The 23842-nt window shown below is 38.7% G+C and overlaps 1 protein-coding gene across 1 annotated transcript in view; it reads right to left on the reverse strand.

Annotated features, from left to right (window-relative positions):
* Window positions 1-9781: 9781 nt before the first annotated feature.
* DPH6 (diphthamine biosynthesis 6) overlaps window positions 9782-23842 on the reverse strand; it is a 179250-nt gene continuing 165189 nt past the window's right edge. Inside the window, exon 14 of the mRNA XM_031065956.1 lies at window positions 9782-10104. Coding sequence (XP_030921816.1) covers window positions 9989-10104 — 116 coding nt within the window. The 3' untranslated portion in view covers window positions 9782-9988. The remainder of the gene's footprint in view (window positions 10105-23842) is intronic.

A 23842-nucleotide genomic window follows, 5' to 3' on the forward strand; every position in this document is an offset into this window, starting at 1 on the left:
GCTGCCGAGGCCCGGGTGGGAGAGACGCGGGAGGGGAAGCAGGGAGACCAAAGCCCCTTTTCTGTGCCCCTTCTTCGAGGGCTGCTTTGCGGCGTTCTCGGACGCGACTTTACCGCCTTTCCATTTCGGGGGAGAGTGTGAGATTCAAAAATGCGGTCAGCTCCAGCAGCTGGCGTCGGCTGCGGCGACAGGCATACCTCTGCCTGGGAGCGGTGACAAAGGCTCCCAGGCGGGATTTTTATCTTGCGAAGCCTGTGACCTGTAACGTACTTAGGAAGATCCTGGGACCTTACATTGGAACACAGGTCCAGAGTACCACAGGTCGGTGCTCTGAAAGTGGGCCAGGGAGTCAGAAGAGCAGGGCAGGCAGGGCGCAAGGGCACGGCCGCTTCCGCCGGGGGGGGACCTGCAGGGGCGGCCCCAGTGCCTGACACCGCAGGGTGGCCACAAGGCAAAGCGTCTTCTTGAGCACAGTGTCCAGATTCCTCCTAGACACTCACACACAGAGAGGGGCAAACAGCCACATCACTGCGAAGCCTGTGCTGGCGTTTCACCACTGAAAAAATCAGCTCCTCTTTGAGCAACTGTGCAAAGGTGCCGATTTTTAGGAGAGGCGTTGGGCTTCAACATTCAGTCCTAAGTGGCGTGGCGCTCTTGATGCACCTCCTTTAAAGCCTTTCATCACATGGGTAAAAGGGACAAGGAATAGTGAGGATTTTCTAACACTTTTTGCAGTAGATTGACTTTATAATTTATTTATATAGTCTGCTTTGCTAAACTTTGGAAATCTTGGTTCAATCTACCAGATCATAAAATACTACCTTCGCAAGAAACTTTTTGTAGAAGGTCTGTCCTTACATGACTAGGGAGCACAAATTCCACTCAGTGAAAATACAAATTGTGTTCGCAGTCACTTTGGTCATTTTGAAAGAAGTATGTGGGGCTTGGTAAAGGCAACAGATGGGGTGTTTCACTACCGAGTCACATTGTTGAGATGCAGCTGACACCTGGGTACAATATAAGGCTTGCTCTCACCTTGCCTTGGAACTATGAAACTTTACAGTTTGTATTTCTAAATATATCTGATGCCAATGGTACCAGGTGCAAGTTTCAGCATTTTTTTTCTGTGTGCTGTCTCGCTTATGCTTATGATCTTCATCTTAACTTGGATTTCTAAGGTCCTTAGTCATGAATGCAAAAGTAGAGCTCACATGGATCTTTCCTTTTGTTGAACATACACTGAACATTTTAAGACAGTACCAGGGAGAGAGAGAATAAAATAAAATAAAATAAAATAAAATAAAATAGAATAAAATAAAATAAAATAAAATAAAATAAAATAAAATAAAATAAAATAAAATAAAATAAAATAAAATGAATAGGAACCCTAAAGAGGGGGAAAGAAAGGAGAGAAGAGAAACACAGAGGTAGCAGAGGCATACAAGGAAGCATACAAGACCAAAGGCATACAATGTCTGATGGTAGAAGAGACAAAGCAGTTTTCTCAATCCTCCTGCTCTGCTTGCAGTTCTTAACTCTGCAGCTTCTGTGGAGAAGTAATATTCTAAAAATCTCAGTAGTATTAAACCCAAGGCTTTCAAGTTTTGAGGATACAGAGAAAACCATTACAATGAAGGAGTAGCCCTAGGAGAGAAAGAATGCCCATGCTACACACAGCTCTCTAGAGCAGAGATGGAAGAATCCAGGTAGAATCTCAACACTGACCCTGCAGCTGTACAGGAGACAGGCCTGGGCTGTGCTCTGGGCTCCTGTGCCAGTCTGCACCTGACCTGCAACAGCATCCCCACCCATTCTGAACTGTGCATGTGGACCAGAAAGCAAGTGAAAAATTCTCAGTGTTGTATTTTAAAAAAGTCTCTGTCACAACTCACTCATGACTCAAAGTTACCTCGTGAAATGTGGACATAAAGAGCATTGGGAATGTTCTCCTTTCTCACGATGCATGCCACTCACAGGATACCTCACTGTATTCCTGTCACTGCCTAAAAGAGAGTCTTCAGAACAATCCAATCCATACCCATTACTGCTGTCCTCATTTTACAGGACAGAAGAGATCATAAATATATGACTTGTTATTGTTGCAAGGTGCAATGTCAACATCAGAGTGTAAGAGCTCTTGTTCCTGAGGATTCTGCTCACACCTCTGGACTCTGTTTACACCAGAGAGAAAGTTTTGGTTTTTCTTTTTTCTCTTGAAATAATGTGTTTATAAGTATCTTTTAAATAGAATTAGGTGTTCCAACTAAACATTTTAAAATATGTAAATTGCAACAAGTTCTGCAACAGAAAAATTTCTATGGTTCAATGCTTCAGGATAATTCCAGGGGAAAAAAGGAATCTGAACAAAAAATTTGACCTTTTCAATTAAAAAGAAGTACTTTTTTGGGAGGGGAAAATTACAACTATGACCAAAAGAAAAACCCAAACCAAACCAACCAACACAAAAAGCCCCCAAACAAACAAACAAACAAACAAAAAAACCCCACCAAAAACCACACAAAAAACCCAAAAACCCACCAAAAAACCCCAACCCCCAAGCCATTTGAAGTGTTTTACTTGCATTCAAATAGAAAATAAAATACTCTGACAGTTGTACCATGGAACTGAAGTCCATTGGCTAGCTCTTTTTGTCTCTTGAAATCATGTAGCAAAAACTGTAGCCACTCCTGATATATGTACATATTAGTGTGGGCACTCAGTCTCTGAAATACAGTGTATGGAATTGCTCACAGCACATTGAGAATGCTCAGCAATGTGTAATTTTAGGGTTGCACTTTATGCTGTAAGACACATGGTGCTGTTAGCAATCCTTTTGCTCCCACTGAGCACACATTACTGGAGTTTTCTAGTTGAGCATACACCTAAATGACTTTTTACTTTTTTTTTTAAGAGGGCCATAAATTGTCATCAAAGACAGGGGGTCTCAAAACAGCTGTTATTTAAACACTGTCTACTTGTTCTCAAAATCCTATGTCATTCTTATATCAATATCCTTTAAAGAAAAGCAGAATTTGGGGAATATGAACCTACAAACCCAATTAAAAAAGCATTGCATTCAGTTTGCATATGAAGGTAGTGTGGGGTTTTTTAAGCAAAAATTCTGTCTTTTGGGGGTTTTGTGTGACCTTTGTTAATTTTCTTAGTTTGTTTTCAAAGATGATTGATTTCCATCCATTTTTTTCTGATAAGAAATAGTGGTAGCTGCCTCCACTTTGCTATATCCTCTCTTTTGCTTCCTTTACAGAGGGTTGATCCACCTGTTCATTAAAAAGGGGAAAACCCAACTTTGGGGAGTGCCTGTCAAGTAGGAAAGTTGCATAGTGATGTGACTTTGCCCGTGTGTGAGAGAGAAATCAAATAAAATCGAGAGCTGAAAAACTAATTCATTGTATGTACCATTAGAAGAAAAATCATGCTGAAGTCCTAAGCTAACTCACATAATGCTTTCAGGAATCAGAAAAATGACACTGTCAAAACACAACATTAGTTTTCAGAAGCCTCCAGGCAAAATTTTATTTATTTAAAGTTAGCTCCTATTTTAATAACAAAAAAGTGGCAGCATATTCTACATCAAAGAAAAAACTTTTCCTAATGTTTCCATTCCTCTTCTGAAGTACTGGAGTTGAAGTAGTGGAGCTGTCTTTCTCTAAATAATTACGTGAGTGGCAGGATCTCAACCTGAGAAAGCTTTTTGTCTGCACTGGGGACTGTAGCATTAAGAGAATCACATTTGGCTTGCCTAATCTGAGCTGCAATACAAGATACTCAGACTTTCAGTATTTAAATAGTTAGTTTTATACAAGATCCATAACAATGAAGACAAGTCCTGAATCAACATCTTGGTACACTGTAGCACCTTGATCAAGGATACAGATGAGACACACATTTATGAGCTACAGTTCTCCAGTTAAGACCTATTAACCACATTCCTGGTGGCAGTACCCAGGAGAAATATCCCTTAACATGGTGCACAGCTGGTGGCTTCCCTTGCATATTGCCCTCATTTCAGGCATCCTCCCCTTCAGACCCAGACCAAAGCACGATGTTAGAGGAGTCAAAGCATTTACCTTGTTGAAGGGATGAGAGATGCATTTTAAAGTTCACTTCTGGATCTCTTTCCTGGCAACTCTATTTATTCCTCTTTGTTCTTCATTCATTAATCTTTTATAGTAAGAACTAGTAGTAGTGAGAAGGCAGTCCAGGGTCCTTTTCCTTCAAAGACATCCCATAAATAAAAAATAAACCCCTTAGGTCCCTAGACCTGTTGTTTGCCTTTTTAGCTTGACTTCCCCAACAGTTCCTAGTAATACCATTCCTTTGCCAATAACTCCTGTCTGTGTTTCCTTTCTATTATTTCATATCCTTTAACACCTCCTGCTGTGAACCTTAACAGATCTGGAGCTGTGGTAATTTGGTTCAGTTCCAAAAGGCTCTACATTTGCATGTATCTGGGTCTTGCTGCAGAACGGTTGGGTTTGTGTGGGAGTAGGACTGAACTTTGTTGCAGGAGATAACTCTAACATCTGAGAAATTTATTTCTTCCTTCTGGGCCTCTGGTCTTTTATAAGCAACAAAATAAACTAATGTCAAGGCAGCCACCAACAAACCCATGGGTCTCAGTGAAGGGGAAGCAATGCTTGCATGAGTTTGCACCCCTAATGCAACAGCTTCAAGTTCTAGCTCAGACAAACTATGTCTTTCTTGTGAAGTGAGGGTATGGCAATAATGTGATGTATGAACGATGTTATGGTAAGACAGTACTGTCAACAGCTACCAGTAGCAGGAGTTGCAGGAAGACAATAGAGACAGAGCCCAGAAGAGAGGTTTTCTCCCTCTATCATGTCAAAATCTAAAGTAGAACAAATCTCATGAGTAACAGAAAGTAGTAACTCTGGCTGCCAGTTAATGTGCCTTTGAGGTTGAAAACTGCTTCTTCTGCCAGAGCAAATTCCCCTACCTGGGGACTGTGGAGAGTGGAGGAGCTCTTCTCCCAGCAGCATAACCTGAGACTTGCCTACTCATGCTGGGAAAGGGAGGCTCCCAGCACGTGTGTGGCTGTCCCAGAGGTGGACCAAGAACATTTTTTGTGATGGACCTGTAAAGCACTTGAGGATCAGCGGGGATGAATCCTGCTGTAAAATGTATCATTAATGTTACTAGATGTATTATAGACTCTGTGATCTGAAACTGCTGCAGGCAGTGTGCTGGGAGAAAAGCTTTCCAGATTGTGCTCATGCAAATTTCTGTCTGTGATCACATTCGTTCTGGTTCCCACTACAACATTACTTTCACACTCATGTGTGCTGCTCACTCAGTCTAAACTTTTTGTTATTGCAGGTTGTATGACTACAACGTAGCATCCCTTTGCTAACACCTTTACGAGGGTAAGAAAACATACAAATATGGAAATAAAGGCACAAGAAATCTAATAGATATGCTTAAACTTTCCCAGAAAAGGGGAGGAGTTGGTCCTGATTTTTGCCTCCTCACTGGAACATGTGCCCTAACAGGTTAATAGATCAGGGCAGCTGCCAACTTGTTCATTTAGTTCAGCTTGTCTTTTTGTTCTGAACCATTGTTTTATTCTGAACTGGGGATCTTTATAATTCAGAGAGGAATTTCTGAAAGCTGGGAAAAGTAAATGTGAAATCTGATCTATTTTGAGTTCGTCCTCTTGTACTGTGGACAGTCTCATCAACACTGTTAAATCATGCAAACAGCATTTTGAAGTATTTTAGGATTGATACAGTGACAAAATAGCCATATAATAGAAGATGGAGGATAAGCAGACATATGCAACAAATGTTTTTTAAACATTGCAAGTGAAAGGAAGAGCCAAAGTAATGGCAAGGAGACCTATGACCAATGACATAACCTGTGCCAAGAGCTTCAGAACAACCAGACTGTTTGAGAATGTAGGGAACACGCAGGCAGTGCTCTAAAAAATTATAAAAGCAGGAAATCACAGGCAAACCCTAGTCATGAATTAATCCAACAGAAGTCAAGTCCAAAAAATTGTGAGCAGTGAATCATCAGTAAAAGGGCACTTGCATGTAACATATGAGTTCAATTCACAGGTACCCAGTCTGTTTTTTAAAATTAAAATTTAAAATAGGTCAAAAATATTCAGTGTTCAGATGAAAGTTGAAAAAAGAAGCTTTCAAGATCTCAAGTCTGTATTTTGAATGTTTGTCTAATACATCAACACAGGCTGGCTTGCCAGAAATATTAAAATACAAGTAAAAAGATCATAAATTAGTAAATTGTCAAGTATTCTTAATATGTATTCTCATTGCCAGACATTTATAATAGTGAAACCAGGTTACTTAAATAATAAGTGCCAGTTAGTACTCGAGAGCTCAGAACAGTTTTACTTTACTAGAGAGAACAAACTATGATTGCTTCAGGAAAGCCATCCTGAAAGAAATAACAAAGATTTAACTTGGACACATGAAAAGTTTCTGTATTATAGGATTTCAGTGTTCATTTATAGAACTATTACACCATGCAGTAGAAATCTTTTATTAAACCAATGCACTCATTTATTTGAAATAAAATTTTTGTTCAGTGACTGTATTTTGATAGACTAGGTTCTGCACATAGACAGGAGATAATGGATTGAACAGGATGTCCTTGAAGGAGAAGAGCTCCTTCAGATTACCTCTCTATCTAATACTCAGGAGACATCCTGCTTCCAGTACTCATTGCAGTTCTGAAGGCTAAGAGGAAATTTGCACCCATGCTATCTGGTGTAACAAATCAGCTCCTGAATTACCTAACTATAAAACTCACAGGGAAAAAATTAAATAATCTCTTTTTAAAATATCTCAATGTCATTTTAAAATCTATTTAGGAAGATTAGCTCTGGTGCCTTTATAGCAGCCTAGCCATGTGCATTGTAAAGGCTCACTAGTACTGTTGGCATCTCTGGGTTTTGAAATGAGTACAGCACAAAGTTACTAAATCAGTTTTGGTCTTACAGAGCCATTTGGTCATACTTTCAAGCAATTAAAGAAATTGATATAAAGAGACTTTTAAAAGCAGGCAGGAGACAAAATTTTATGGGCACAGAGAACTATAACAAGACATAGATTATTTTTTGAAAAAAAAAGGAAGCAGAGAAGATTTGCAAGACATATTCTAACACTAGTTAAGCAGAGAAACAAAAAATTAAAACTTTGAATTACATTTTAAAGACATTTTTCCACCCATTACATAAGGGGTGCTGGAATAAGCCAACATTTTGTGTCATAATAAGCATACAAAACATTTTCCTGCAGGCTTAATAACAATCAGAGAAACATAAGAATTTGTATGCATACAAAGTTCTCAAAACTAATGTCTTAGCACATATAGGAATTTATAGTCTGAAGATTAAAACTTGCTGGGGTAATCACTCCACTGACCTTTCTGTGGAAAAAAACCCACAATAAAAAGTCACCAAAAAATCAACCCTGTATCTATAAATTTTGAGTATTGATGTCTTTCCCTCTTTTTACTAAACCACGTATATCTGTGTGTGTGTGGATATCTGTACCCATCTCCCCACTGTCTTCAGCATTGTTACAAAGAAAGTCAAAAAGAACTCTGCTGAAACATCTTATCCATAGTAGCACCCAGTAATTCTGATAAAAGTACAGCAGCTTAAGGCAGATAAATGGTGCTATTTCTCTCTATTATAAAAGTCTTAGGCCTCTCTATGGCACACTTTACTCACCTACTTTGCATATAAATGTTGCACAAATGGCCTTCATCATACTTAAAATAGTGTAGACTGAGCTTATACTTTCAGTCATTCACACCACTCAAACTGTTTGAAGTCTCTCTAGGAGAAAAATTCAGCAAACTGTTCTTTTTTATGTATTCACAATTTAAACCTGTTGAAGTTCTATTTCTCTCCTTCTCAAAAAAGGAAAAGGTTTTGCTTTCAGTTGAGAGAAAAACAAAAGATCACACTGTTTTTCAGACCAATGCATTCTGTTACCATTTCTCAATGCAGCTCTAATGAGAAAAAAATCAGGCTAGTTGTAGTCATGAATCTTGTAGGAAGACTTACAGGAAAAGCTGTTTTCTTTAGGAGCAAATATCCTGCTGCCTTAAAATATCCAGTACAGTACAAAAGCTAAGATCAACATGTCAGTATCTTTTTAAACTCATGGTGAAAAAAAATGACTGCTACAGGAGACTCAGTGAAACTTATGCCATCTCTTTGGTTTCCATATGCATCAATGGAAAAATAAGCTCTATTCTTATCTCTCTGAAAGTAGATCTTCTCTTCTTCTCTTACAGTCCATTGTGTTTCTGGCCCATGGACACTCCACACTGAGAGAAATAAAATACTGGTAGTTGCAGAGAGAAGTGAGAAAATGATTTAGCCTTTTAAAAAAGTAGAATTCAAATAAACCAGGCACATCCAGGTATTAACAAGTCCTTTTCTGATCGTGGGAAAGGATCAAATGTGTTTAAGTCTAACCTAAAAATGATCCTGAATACTAATCAACTAATGTATTGTTAACAGATTCATCCCTTTTTCCTTACGAAATTTAATACGACCATTTTTTGTACGGTGTTACATAAAAAACTCTTTGCCTTGCCCATTTCAAAAACATTTAAAGATCTGTGAAAAAAGTAATTCTTACTAAAGAAGATGGCAGCTTTGCTATATTATTGGAAGCAATAGTAAGGAACAATAACATTTAACAGTTTCTAATTTCAAGTACTGATCAGCATAGTATGCTGGGCATGTAGAAGTTCTAACAGAGGAAGATCCTCTTATCTTTAGTCTCTTGTTTTATATCAGGTGCTGCCAAGTGCATTTCTGGTAGTAGGTAAGAAAATGAAACTGGAGTGCTAAGTCCACCTTGTTGTCACCTCAATGTGAATGTCCTGCCATACAGTTAACTTTTGTGGAGGTATCTCAGATATATGCTGAGGACAGAGAAGGATAACTTGGAGTACTGGTCCCCTAGCTCCAGTGCTCACACTGTGGAAGAGAAGCAGTGAGAATATACAGATGCAGAATATAGGCAAGGCAAAGGTTTGATGCTCGTTCTTGAAGACTTAATTCTATAACCTTTGTCTGAAAGTAAGATTTTTCTGCAGTGCATTACTACTTCAAGCAAAGTCCAAAAGGCTTTCTTTTCCATACTGACCTTATCTAATGAGTGAAGTATCAGTGGTTATGAAATTGACAAGTGCTTCACCTGTGGGTCTGAGCCTGTTTTAGTGAAAGCAGTGGTAAAACTCCTGTTATTTTCTGGAGAAAACTGAAGCCCGGGGTCTATGAGAGCTGTGAATACTGGTAGCTGGTAGTTACCTGAATGTTGGTAGCTCTTTAATAACAGCTGTCTACCAGATATAAAACACAAAAATACTCCTGGATTAGAAAGCAAGGTGGCAAATCCTACTGTCTGGCCATCATTTCCATTATTTGTTTCAGTAAAATGTGCATCCTAAATACCATTCTGAATAATTCTTCCTCAGTGCTAATAGTTAAAATCTGGCCACAAATAAGGTTTTCATGAGTTGGCCTGAAGTGAGTAAATTCAACATAGAATTGAAAGGAATACAGTCCTTAAAACAGTATTGGATGTAATATTCTAGTTTCACCTCCATCCAAATGATCTAAAGTTATAATTGGTGTATTGTAACCAGACCTAAATATATCAAACAAAGAACCAATGTGATCACACCAACTGGATCTCCCAGAAGCCACCTGCTTTAACCTGCAAACATCTAAAAACAAGTCAGAAAACAGTACACTATTTTTAAAAGAAAGCTTTATTCTTCATACAAACCCGATTGTCACATATCATGAGGCATCATTAACAAGGTAATACGGCTTTGCTTATATCAAACAATATTGCTTCATGAAAGTATCCAATGGAGTTAGTATCAGCTCTTTTCTTTGTTCTCTCCTAGGTGGAATGTATGCAAGTTTTGATATCAATTCATCTTCTTTAAACTGCTAGCTTAGCCAGCATGTTATATGAATAACATCTTTGTCAGGTAAATCCACCACAGGTACTAAAATCAGAGCTGGGGTCTTCTCTTCCAAATATTTTTCAAGGTATTCTTGCAGTCCTAAAATAGAAACAAAACAACTAATGAGTCCCCCTTGTCTTATTGTGTCCTATCTCTTGAGAATGATTTCTAAATACTTTTCTGAAAATTATTGTGGAGTAGCAATTAACAAAAGGAAGTGAAACACAACTCTTAAATCTTCACTTTATATAGAAGGAAAATCTCCCACCTCCTTTTTGACTAATTTGAGATTAACTTTAGATGTTGCCTAAGGCCAGAATTCAGCAAAACAGTTAAATGCATATTTATCAACCTTTAGTGAGTGAGTGGTCTTTTGATTACAGACACAGAGAACTGAACTAGAGCAGTAGTAAAAATACCAAAAGGCCAGCTGAAATTCAGTTGTCATTCTTGATATTTGGATGATCAGCACATAGTTGTCTGTAAATGAAACTCTTCTCTCAAGTCCCATTGTGGTGCATCAATCAAAAAAGAAGAAGTTAAAGTGGGCCATTTTTAATAACATTATGAACTTCATTTCAATTTGTAACCAATGGGTGCATGCCATCTTGAAGACATAATGGAGGAAGTCCAGGAATGGCAAAATATATGACTGAATATCTGGAATTACAGTAAGATTCAAACTGCAAAAAATACAGAATCTGGCTACAAGAAGCTCTAAAGGGACTGGTATGTGTGGCAGAAGTTTGCAAATTTAAAAATCCATTATGGGAACAGAATTAATAATTGAGAAGATCTAATTAGAATACAGAAGAAAAGTAAAGAATGGAAAATTTAAACTTGCCATCAAGACATTCTTGGTTGTGCTCAGCCTCAGTGAACATGCTAGAAATCAAGCCACAGAGAAACCTAAAGAAAACTACCAAAAACCTGCTGAATGACCCACAAAAGACACTTTCCTAATGATAAGGTATAGCCTGCAAAGGTTCTTGTTTCAATAACGTATTTCTGTCAACAGCTTCTGGGATTATGGCAATTCTTTATAACACTAAGCAATCTTGGCTAGAAAGGGTGTAAAGAGGGCAGAACTTGCAGACTGTCAGAGCTTTTTTTTTTTTTTGGCGTCACTGCCTGTGAAACTGCGAATAGGCAGTTCAGTCAAAGTGTTACCTCATCCAGGATAAAACAGGAATTTTGCAATTGTATTCACTGAAGCCAAAACTCTCTTTTTATCTGGCAGCAGTAGCACACATTAATGTAATAATGGCAATGCTGCCTACAAAATATTGCAAAGATAGTACCAGTCTTCTGAAATTCTGCTGGCTTCCTTTTGTATTAGCGTCATTGACATGGGAGGTGAAGACTGACAATGGAGAACCAAAGATCAACAGTCACCTCAAAGGTCAAATGACTTCTTCATCTGGTGTGCAAAAAGGAGCTCATTCTCTGTATTACAGATATTCAGCAGTGACCAGGTAATTAACTGTCAACTAGCATTTTTCTTGAAAAATTTGACTTCAGAAAGCTTTATGGCTATGCTGACTCTGAAGGCTTTAAGTGGAAGGGGGTAAAGACAAGCCACCTCAAAATCACTGATTCCACCCTATTAAAATGATATTTTTTTTTTCATCAATTAAAATTGTGAAAATACAATTTTAGACTTTAGCATTTTATGCACAGGTTTAAAGGCTCCAAATCAGTGCTAAAAGCTACCAAAACAAGTCCCGGTATACATTTTAAGGGGAGAATTTTAAAGTGGGACTGTCTGGAAATGGAACTCCATTCTTTGGTGGGTTTGAGGTGGCCAAAATAGCCATAAATATTTACATTTGAATGCGCCCTAGCGACCTTGCTTGCCAACCAGGAAGAGCCACCTTTCCTAAAGACCAGTGCCTTTTCTATTGCCAGTGCCTATATGTATAAATGAAATGTGTATAAAAATCTGGGACATATGCCTCTAAATACTTTACTGTATTTACAAATCAATTAGCTTTATATGGAAACAGTGCAACTTAGATGTGCATATTTATGCACTTAAAATTGTGGATAAAAGTCTGCTCATGCAAACTTCCCCTAAAAAGCAGAGATTGGGGTCTTCTAAAACAGTAAAGTTGTACTCTAAGGTCTCACAGAAGACAACACACAATTAGTAGATCTCTGGCAGCCTATGAAATTATAGCAAACTAAAAAAAATGACAGCTCTATATTTTACCTGCTATAATAAGTTACTCTAAATCTTCCGATACTAATTGTATATTCTTAATGATGGGAAATTAATGAAGACACTATATTTTTTTACTCATTCAAAATATAATTTTAGATAAATAAGAGTCTTGGCCATGAGTGTTTTCTAAATATGTAACTGTATGTTTGAATACAAAGATTTTCAAAAATGTCCTTCCTTTTGTGTCATGTATGGGGAATGCTTGCTCAGTCGTATGCCATACTTACAGAAGTTGATTTTAAATACAAAAACAAGTAAAGGACAAAGGGTAACAGTGAATGTGTTTGCTGGAGCTTTAATAGTGGCTATAGATGACTGATAACAGTTATTTAAACTGCCCTGATACAGGATGTTTAAGTACAAGCAAAACCAGACAATTATCAAGTAGCAATCAAGTGGTGTGCATTATGGATGTTTTCGTTTCCTGTGAGAGTCCACACAAATCATGCTAGCCACGTTGCAGCACACTTACAGTTTTATGGAGGCCACCCAGGGACTCCTGGGGTGATAGAAGTCAACAGGGAAACACAAAGGAAATAAAGAAATTAAAGGGTGTTCCTCTAGGAAGCTGACACAGCTGACAGCCCAGCTGAGGTGCCTTCACATCAACGCATGCAGCATGTAAACAGGAAGAGTTGGAGGACACCATGCTGCCTGACATCTCTGTCCTTGCTGCCATTACAGCACAGCTCAAGGTGAGCCCATGGTGAATCTCCTGGGGTTTAACAAGACCAGCTACACCTGGACTGGGAAAATCCCTAGTATCAGCACAGGCTGGGGATGAACAGCCCCAGAGCAGCCCTGCCGAGAAGGACTTGGGGGTGCTGCTGGCTGAGAGGCTGCACATGAGCCAGCCATGGGCACTGCCAGCCCAGAGAGCCAAACGTGTCCTGGGCTGCAGCCAGAGCAGCGTGGGCAGCAGGGCCAGGGAGGGGATTCTGCCCCTCTGCTCTGCTCTGCTGAGAGCCCACTGCAGGGCTGCATCAGCTCTGGGTGCCAGCACAGGAAGGACATGGAGCTGCTGGAGTGACTCCAGAGGAGGGCCTTGAAGATGATTGCAGGGATGGAGAACCTTTCCTACAAGGAAAGGCTGAGCGAACTGGGGCTGTTCAGCCTGGAGAAGAGAAGGCTTCAGTGTGGCCTTACTGTGGCCTTCCAGTACCTGAAGGGACCCTACCAGAAAGATGGAGAGGGACTGTAGTGATAGGACAAGGGGAAAATGGCTTCAAACTGAAAAAGAGTAGGTTTAGATTAGATATAAGGAGAAAATTCTTTACTGTGTGGGTGAGGCACTGGAACTGATTGCCCAGAGAAACTGTGGATGCCCCAGCTCGGGAAGTGCTCCTGGCCAGGTTGGATGGAGCTCCGGGCAATCTGGTCTAGTGAAACATGTCCCTACCCAAGGTAGGGCATTTGGAACTGGGTGATCTTTAAGGTCCTTTCCAGCAAAAACCATCCTATGATTTTATGATTCTAAGTGAAATTTGCTCAAAGCAGGTGAACTTCATCCTGCAAGATGGATCCCCTTTCTCCCAAATAATCCAAAGAAATTCAGGGAGCAGGTTCCATATGAAGTGTCTTCCTGCACTGCTAGGAAGTTTTTTTTCTTTTTAACTTGGATGCATCTGAGGAATATGGACATAACTAAAACTTAAAAATAAACAAAATTTATTCAGTGTCTTCTGGCATTACCATCTATTTCTGCCATTGCTTTGTGAAGACAGGATACTGGAATCAATAATTTGATGATCTCTCATGCTGATTTAGCAGCCCTTCTATATAATGTGGCATGAACTAAGAGTGTAATCTATTGTTTTTAAATGTGATTTTCATACTAGGTAGAAAAAACAGTGCTCTGAGAGCTTCTAAAAGATCATTCCAAAAGACTAGGAGGTGATTTCTACTTTGCTGTCACTGGCCTCAGCTGGATTTAGGCAGTATCAGATGAGGCTACAGAATTCACTCACATTTTTCAAAATCAAGTCCCTGTTATTGTTGCCATACTCTTGCTTCACTGTATATCTGCAGGGGAGTAGTAATCTAATAGCTCATATGAAAAAGGAAAATGGTGGCAAAAAGGAAAATGGTAGGAAGAAAGAAGATCACATGTAGCCTAGTACATAAAAAATCACTTTCATATTACTACTATCTTTCCTTCACTTTTTAACCAAAATATATTGTTACATTTCTTAGAGCAGGTTTTAAATCCCTGAGCTAATAAGGCTCTATTGCTTCTGCTGCAGAGATCTGACATGCAGCATGTACTTTGAAAAGATGCATCAGAGGGGATCAGGTTCCTAACAGTTGACTAAGAGTTCCAGTCCCAAAAGATCTGCCCCTGGTGTGCAGAACACTTAACCCTTCGACCAGTACCAACATGACTATTCACAAATTATTGATGTCCCTAAATCCCTGGCAGATTGCAGACAGTTCTTGTCTCCCTTGAAGCCAAAGCATATGGTCACTAATGAGATGGATTAAAAATACATATACACATTCAGGGCTTTGCCACATGAATGTAAAGCCACAGAAATGTTAGAAGGTGATTGAACTGGACTGAACACTGTTAAATACATGATTAGCTTGTTATGGATCATTTCCATTGATCTATATTCAATTTCACAGCATAGTTTAATTAAAGCTGTCTGGAACAAGCCTCTGCCTTAAATGATCAGGCAGTGCAATGAAAAGGTGAAACACGAGGAACTGGAGATGCCCCTCCCTTTCTTAAACATCCAGCTGACTGTCTCTGTGGTGTCCAACCACAGCAAGAACAGAAGCTGTGCCTTAAAATATTGTCTGTTTTTTCAGTCCAAGGTTTTTCACATGTTTTTCTTAATATAAAATGATGTAGTGGAAGATAAGATTTGGGGAAAAAATACTGCATAGGTTTCTTGCATTGCAATTAATGCCTTTCTATCCAAAATAAAATCAAACCCAGTAAACAAGAATAAAAATTGGAATATAAAAGGGAGTCACCTGGAAAAATATGATTTTGTGCTTTTTTTTTTTTTTTTTTTGTTTTTTTTTGGTTTTTTTTTTGTTTTTTTTTGTTTTGTTTTGTTTTTTGTTTCTTTTTCTGCAGCTGTAAAGATTTGAAACCACAATATGGGTATTTCTCACAGTCCAATACTTGAATTTTCATGTGGTGCCTTATGCTTTTTGTTGCTATTCTTGATGACATTATTTCACATTGGTCATTGTACTTTTAAGGGACCGGTTTTTCAAAACTGATGTAAGCTCCTTCGTGGAATACTGATGATGCACTTCAGTCACTCTGGGCTAGGATATTTATGTGAATACAAGTTAAGCAGTTGCTTTGAATTGCAGGGGACATCTATTATAGCCATGATATATGAGACAAATGACCAGGAGGAGTTTGGATAAGGCTGTGAAACCACTTCAAACCTGTGATTTCCTATGGCAGTCCTTGGAAATGTGACTATAAAACAAATTACAGAGGGAATGGTAGTTGTTTGGAACTCAAGTCATATGCCTGGTCAGTTGCCAAAGCAGCTAGATCTGCATATCTGTATTTCCAAACAATTCTTTCATAAAAACCTATCTCCAAGAATTCCTCACATGCACCCATCTATACCGACAGACTTCTTTCTTCTCTCACTGGACTACTTTTTGTTGTATTGATGAAAAGACCTTTTCCAAGTAACCACCTAACATGAAAATACAGCCTATACTGAAAGCACCAAGGCCAACGTTAGCCATCCTCTTTCAGCTTGTTCCTAACACTGGAGTACCATTTTAGATCATTGCAACCTCTTTTGTGAAGGATATAGTTTTAGGATCCAGACTGATAGGACTCTGTCATGTTGGACATGGAAAGAGGGCAACACTTCACCCAGAAGAGCATTCACCAAGAGAAATCACGGAATCATTAAATAGTTTGAGTTAGAAGAGAGCTTTAAAGCTCATCTAGTTCACCCCCCTCCCCTGCAATAAGCAGAGCCATCTTCAACCAGACCAGGTGGTTCGGAGCCTTATTCAACCTAACCTGAAAAGTTTCCAGGGAGGAGACATCAAACACCTCTCTGGGCAACCTGTTCCAGTGTCTCACTGCCCTCATTGTAAAAAACTTCTTTCTCCTATCTAGTCTGAATCTACCCTCTTTTAGTTTAAAACCATTACCCCTTGGATGAGGGGTACACTGTCACTACAAGCCCTATTTAAAAGTCTCTCCCATCTTTCTAATAAGCTTCCTGTACATATTGAAAGGCTAATAAACAATCTCCCAAAAGCCTTCTACAAGCTAAATAATCCCAACTATCTCAGTCTTTCCTCACTGGAGAGAAATGTTCCACTCCTCTGACCATTTTTGTGGCCCTCCAATGGACCTACTTGACAGTTCCATATCTTTTGTTGTGCCAAGAGAAAAATCTGCTATAAAGAGAATACTAGTGCTCTGTTACATCTCACTGCTAGTCCAGTTTCTGCAGTGGACTTCTTGTCCCTTTGGAATCTATCCCAAACCTAAAAGTTCTAGCAATGTTTTTAAGCAGGCTACAGTGAAAACATAATGAAAGCTGCTCTAGGCTTGATGGGTACCCACAGGAGTTGTAGCAACTCTTCCTACAGCTGAGCAGATGAAAAGAAATTAGGAAAATAAACTTTGTTTCCCTGCATGCCATGCTGATAATCCTGCTCTCAGGTTTAGTGAGAAGTTCCAAGTGCAAAAGGCAGCAGTTGTGGACCCTACTGCTCATGTGAGATACAAAAAAAGGAGTGATTTGCTTATCTCAGACCACACTAGTAAGTCAGTCGGGATGCCTGAACTCTGCACCACCACCAGCAGCAAGAGGAGAGGGACAGCTGGTATAAAATGATCTACTCTAAAGGAACTCAGATTCTGCCTCTTCCTAGCCCAGCCACACAATCCTTTTTGCTGTTCCTCTGTTTCAACAGGAAGGTGTGGGAAAGAAAAAGGGCTCACTCATAATCAGGGAGGGCATTAACATCTACAGGACCCTCACTTTTCTAGAGCTGAGTCACTTGGCTGAGTAACTGTACAAGTCTTTTTAGACTGTAGCTCATGCATTTTTTTAGCATCTGAAAGAAAATTAGTAGACAAAACAGTTATTTTTAGTACTGGTTTGATTGTGGGCCTGTCAGCCTTGGTGATGCATCTCTTTTATCAAGCTGCCACAGTATCTTTTGTTTTCAGAGCTAAGTTTGATTAAAGACCAATTTCAGAAAAGTTACTCACTGTGGGCGTTAATTAGTGCTTCCTGGTCTCTGCGGGGTTTATCTTATGATCTGTTTCACTTACTAAACCCTGTAATTCAATTTACATGAAGATGGGAATGAACCAACCTTCTTCTGTTCTTCTGAAGGCTTCTGTTTAACTCAGTCCTGAAAGAAACTCTCTCCTATCATTCCCTAATAAGGAATTCTACTTTCTAGCCTTTTAAAATCAAAATTAAAGCAATACTTCATATCTATAATGACTTTTCAACTAACGAACTGAGAAAGAGCTTCAGAAAGGGAGTAGATAAACTTTAGCAAGTTTTTACCTCTAAATAGTGTTTTCAGTGATGCCCAAGTATACTTAGAAAAAACTGATTATCATCTTTTTCTCTTCCTCTGCATCTTTCTGGGAGTGGAGCATTGTCATTCTGTACAAGAAGGTTGGTGGTGTTGCCCTCCTCCTCTCTCATTAGCAGACAAGAAAAGCCTTTTGTCTTTCTAAAAGCAAAAGGCCAGCTACTAGGTCAAAAATATTAAAAAAGTGGTTGATGAAGAAAGACTTAATAGGGAGGTAAAAAGTAGCAGGTGGAAGTGAAATTTATAATATGATATAGGTAAAATTAGGAACTACTGAATAAAATGAATGAAAAGAAAATACCATTGGGGTACTATACAAATACAAGCAGACAAAAAAACCCCAAACGAAACCAAACCAAAAAAAAAGAAAAAAAAAAAAAAACAACCCAATGTACTCAAGTACACTGAGTATTTAAAAACAGTACTAAAGAGACCAAACCTGTGAAAGAGAAGATGACCTAAAATGGCCTTTTTTTATATAGTAGACAGCCTGCACAGGAAAACTGAGTCTGGGTGAAGCAACACATTAAATCAGAGTTCACGGACACTTCCATCTTAAAACATCCTCTTCCTATACATTCTCTTCTGAACTTCCTCCCAGATTTTGAAACCTAAACTTCTACCTAGGTGTAGTATGGACTTAGGCTGGTGGGGATGCTTCCTAAAGTTGTACAGTGTGACAGATACAGTAGAAATGCTGAGAAGAAAAGGAAATAAGGCAATGATAATCATAAAATAGATGAATATTTACAACAATTACAATTTCAGCCTAAAATGCCGTCCCTGAAACAGCTATAAGCCACCCAATTTTCGTAGTTACCTTCCAACATGCACACAGTACCCGTCCAATTAGGTATGTTATCATGCACATCAACAGCAAGCTGCATAAACAAATGTGACTCTTATAAAGATAAACTAGTGTTGCTGAGCTCCTCCATGTATTAGTTAGGGCTGTTTCCCAATAGAAAGAATTAAGATTTGGCTTCCAAAACAATTCTTTCAAGCTGCTGGCTACAGCTTAGAAAATAGCAGAACATGAAAACTCATCACTGTGTGTTTTCCAATGTTCTGTTTTTAGTCATGTCCTATATACAGACTGAGAATCGACCTATACAAGGTTATAAATGTGCACTTTTGTTTAAAATGTCATTAGGCTTCTGCACTAAATAAAGAAACACTTAAACATGCCCTTCCAATACTCACAGTGAAGTCTAAATATAATTTCAAAGAAAACAGATAACTGAACTTTCCAAGTACAATCACTCAGAGAAGAACTCGTGTTTTTTCTAAATCCATGACAGAGTGCAAAGATCACGAGCCTGTTTTCCCTGTGTGCTATCCTTCAACCCTGTAATCATCCAGTCTCTTTATGGGGTGGATGGTTATTGAATTCGTATGCCAGCTGTGTCCAGAATCTCTGGGGACGATGGGCTGTAATGACACCAAGCAGGGATGAGTTATGAATGGAGACAGATTATTACAAACATAGAAAGCAGTAAGGACCCGTTTTTCAGAAGGCATTTAAGAATGCTCTTCACAGTATGTGTATGCACTTGTTCACCCGTACAGTCTCACCTGAATGTGCCTATGTGGGCAGATAGAACCACAGGACTCACTAGAGGCTCACACACATGTTTTTGTTGTACTCTAAATCAGATAAACATGTACTTAATTTTTTTTCCCAGATTAGTTGAAAACTTGGTGTGAAAATGATCAACTGCAACAACACCTGTGCAACTATGGAACTTGGATTTTCACCCTTCGGTCAAATTACAGCTACTGACTCTTGGCCCACAGTCCAGGAGCTTGAGATGGGCAGATTTGCAAGCTGTAGGACAGTTGGTTGCTGTGCCCTTCAGGTAGGGCTGGGGACACTGGTGGGGCAGCGTGTGTGGGAAGCCCGGCTGTGCCTGCTGGTAATGCAAGAACTTTTATCTCCAGGGCCTGTCAATCTGGCACCTTTCACAAGTGTTAAATTCACTTAAGTATATTTTTTAAGAAGCTGTCATGAGACATACTGAAGCAAATATGTCCTTCAGTGGTTACACATGGACTAAGTTGTAACAATGTTTGTTAAGTGCTTTGACATCCCCAAGTGATATGTTTGGTACAGCTTCCACATTTGTTCGTTTATTGAAGTCTGCTAAATAGTCTTCAAAGCCAGTGGGTTAAAGAAATACCTGACTGGACACAGTGCATCCAAAAGGCTGGACCACAAAGAGATGTTTCTATAATTAGGGGATACCACATACATCTGCTGGTAGGAGAATTTAGTCTATAAATAATAGAAAAGCTTTCTAAAAGATGTTGTGGTAAGCATCTTTTGATTGGGTACAGAGAAGATTATGTGATACTTTCTTTATGTCAAGTTAAGCTGTGATAATTTAAAATAATCCTGATGGAATAATTGTTTTCAGTTTCTAGGCTGATTCTCAACAACTGTAAATGGTAGCTATGCTAATTTACACCTGCTGAGGAGATTGCATGGTAGATTGATAGATTATATATTTATATATAGTACCATGTGCAAACTAATGCAGTTATTTCTAACGTTTACCATTGTAAAGAACTATGAAAATTTAAATCAATCTCCTGCACTAATGTAAACAGTGTATTCTAACAGAAACAGATAAAAGTGCACTGAACATGTTAAATACATTGTTAGGTCGATGAAGATCATTCATATTGATCCAAGTCTGGCTTCACAGCAGTTTAATCAAAGCTGCCTGGAAGATGTAACAGAGTGGTCATGGCATTCACTGCCTTTTGTGCTGAGCGAGTCAACAAATGACTAAAATTTCATTACTGCTGCAACTGACAACTTATGCAACATTAGCCAGAGCAAGCTTAAAAAAAGGGCAGATCACTATTTAGAGGTGGAACAAAACCCAGCTTCTGTTTTAATGGGGAAATTGTGCTGCCAGAGGTTGCTGATGATCTACCCAGAAATTTGTGGGCTCTTGATAGCACCACTACTTACTTCCCCTGGATCTGGCAGATTTACATTAATTGGATTTTTATCCTGTGTACTCCCAAGATATCAGTACCCTCTTACTCCCTACAGCCAAGGAACAAGAAGAAAGAAATGAAAGTCTTTTGTTCCTTCTCCTGGCCTCCAAGGATGGCAAATAAATCTCAGTGCTAGTGCTTCCTGTGTAATATGAGCTCATAGTTTGTTATGGAATTGGGAACAGGAGGCTTGGGAGAGTCATTCAGCTGTGTCAGCCAACAGCTGAATGAAAGAAAAAGGGTCTCTAGCTTGGCCACATAGTGATCTGAGCTGCAAGTCATTTTTGCTCTAACTCGAAGTTATTAATAGCATAATTTACAGAAGCCTTCAGCAAGACTTACGTCAGGCACTAAATAAACACTAAATAACAGACAAAGTCTACCACCAAGAGTTTACATTGACACAAAAAACCTGCAAACTGAAAAAGGAACACAGGACAGGTAGGAAACTGAGCCATAGAAAACAGTGGAAGAATTACATTATTTGTTGAGGTAATTTGTAGAAAAGCCAACAACTGACCCCAAATGCTGACCCAGCATACAGCCCTTCTCTTGAGAGCATACCAGAGTGAGGACACATAAACAACAGTACAGTGGCAAAGAACTGAATCATCCTTTTGCTTGGGCTGCTCTTGGATCTCTGGAAATTAAAATCACAGTCCCAGAAGAGCAGTGCTGCACATGTTCCACCTGCTCTGTTGTTAAGCAGCTTCACTTCTTGGAGGCCTCTGCTCTTCTTCCACCATTAGTAGGTGGGGTTGTTTACAGGTCATTTGAAAGTTACCTGTGGCCTTTGTGACAAAACTGTCTATTATATCCGTCATAAGGCTATACATCTAACTGTATTATGATTTCTTACTAAACATTGCTATATATTTTATACCACAGTGTATCAGGAAAGTCTACAATGAAATTAAATTGTCACACAAAAATATAGATTTTAAAAAAAGAAGATTGTTTCTTCACCAAAATACATTGTCTCAAACATCCGTTTTTTAAAAAAACCCAAAAACTTATGCAGAATGCCTTTTGGGATCACACAGACTGCAGTGTAACTCTTATATTTTGTGTGACAGGTAAAGTACACAGCATAGCCCAGCAGTAAATGGAAAAGCTGCCCACATCTGGTCTATTGCTTAGAAATTTCAGGTTCACCCAGGTGGATCAGCCCCTAGACCCGTCAGGCAGGCCAGGACCCACAGGTGACCAGTTAGTCAGCAGCACTGACACCTCCCCTGCTGGATCACTGGTTCTTTTGACAGCCATTTCTGCTTCTGGAGCCTTAAGCTACATTTCCATTAAGAACTATGTTAGCTTAAAGAGATACTGGATTAATGAAATTGAAAATGTTCAGAAGAAAAATGTATGTAGTGCTTTAACCACTTTTAAGAAACATGAAGTGCAAGTGATGGAAGGGTGACCTTTATCTTTTCTACCAACAGAAGCCCAACCTCTCAGGCACAGTGAGAACATAAGTTATCCTTGGGCTTCATTCTGTTTGAAGATGTGATCTTTAAACAGCATGAGGTCTGTTTTTGACAATTTTGCAGTACAGGTAGAGAGAAATAAATTGTTTAAGAAAATATGTCAGTTTTAAAGTAAAGCTAAGAGGCCCACACAGCCCTCTCTCTGGTCAATACTGATACTTTATGTCTTGGGCCTTAATTTCTCAGGGAATTTCATGCCTGGAACACCATCACTAGAGTGGTCTTACCAGTATTTCCTACTCTACATTAGCTGAATGAGTTGGCTTTTCTTTTTAAAACATTTCTCCAAGGAGGTTTTTCAATTACATCACTGCTAGGAGGATTCAATAGAATGAGGACATCACCTCCTTTTCTCTTTTGCAGAAAGCCCATTTTGGTAGAAAAGAAGACAACAAAATATGCTCTGCCTAACTGAATTTCTGCCAAATCATGATGCAGGGCAAAGAAAACTCATTTGCACCTTGCTACAAGAACACCTAGAGCCATTAGAAGTCCCCAAAAATCTGGTAAGATCAAAAGGTGGAACAGGAAAATGCTACAGGAGGAGGATGATTACTATGATTATTAATCACCATCATTTAATTGGTTTCATTTTTGACTTGCCAGGAGTAAAGAAGCAGAATAAAGAAAAAATAAATGGTTATTATAATTTATAGTCAGAACTTCATTCTAAATATATTTGTTTCCCATTGTAGCTACTAATTTCGGTAAATCTAGCACTTTTAAATGCTACTAATATAAACACAGCCAGATTCAAAGTTATTGGTACATTTCTTTAGTAAAGCATAGCACTACAGAATAAAATACTCTTCTACTTGCTTAAAATAAAAACTTGGTTATCCATTTTCTTCAGAATCCTAGCTTTCCCTCAGGGGAAATCTGGAAGTTTTAAATACACTGATCCTTTGCTTTGCCACAATTCTCTCTTTTCGACCTCTTACATATTTTTTGTCTGCTGTCACATTTTTGATGATTTGTTTGTAAATTATAAATCTGATTTTAGATTAATATTTCTTAAACCATTTGCCACAATTCTTTACAAAAATCTACATGCAATTTCACTCTTAAGGCCATCCAAGGATTTACAATATGCTAAACTGGGCAAAAATTCTGTAGTAATCAGCACAATATATTTTATACTCCATCACAATAATTTTTTCTGTCTCCACATCGATATAACTTTTTCTGCTTTTTACAATGGTTTACAGCTTAAATAATTTAATACAACAGTTGTTATATTTTTATTGCAAGCTTATAAAACTTGCACGGTAAGTCTCTTGCATGCAATATATTAAATAAAGAAATGACAGAGAAGAAAGGGAACTGATGATTACTAAAACTGTAATTCAGGTTTTGAATGTGTCATAAAGTGCTTCTGACTCACTTGTGTTCTGCACATCTTGTCAAAGTTCCTCAGATGAACCACCTCTTCATATTCAGTTCTTGCCTGTTACTCCTATGTTGATATAGGTGAAACAATGATTTCACATTTCAGTCAATGCACTGATGAAGGGATGGTCAAGGGGAAAGGGTCCCTCATAAAGATCCAAAGGGCAGGAAT

This window comes from Geospiza fortis, unplaced genomic scaffold, assembly GCF_000277835.1.
Source record: "Geospiza fortis unplaced genomic scaffold, GeoFor_1.0 scaffold54, whole genome shotgun sequence".
NCBI lineage: Eukaryota > Metazoa > Chordata > Aves > Passeriformes > Thraupidae > Geospiza > Geospiza fortis.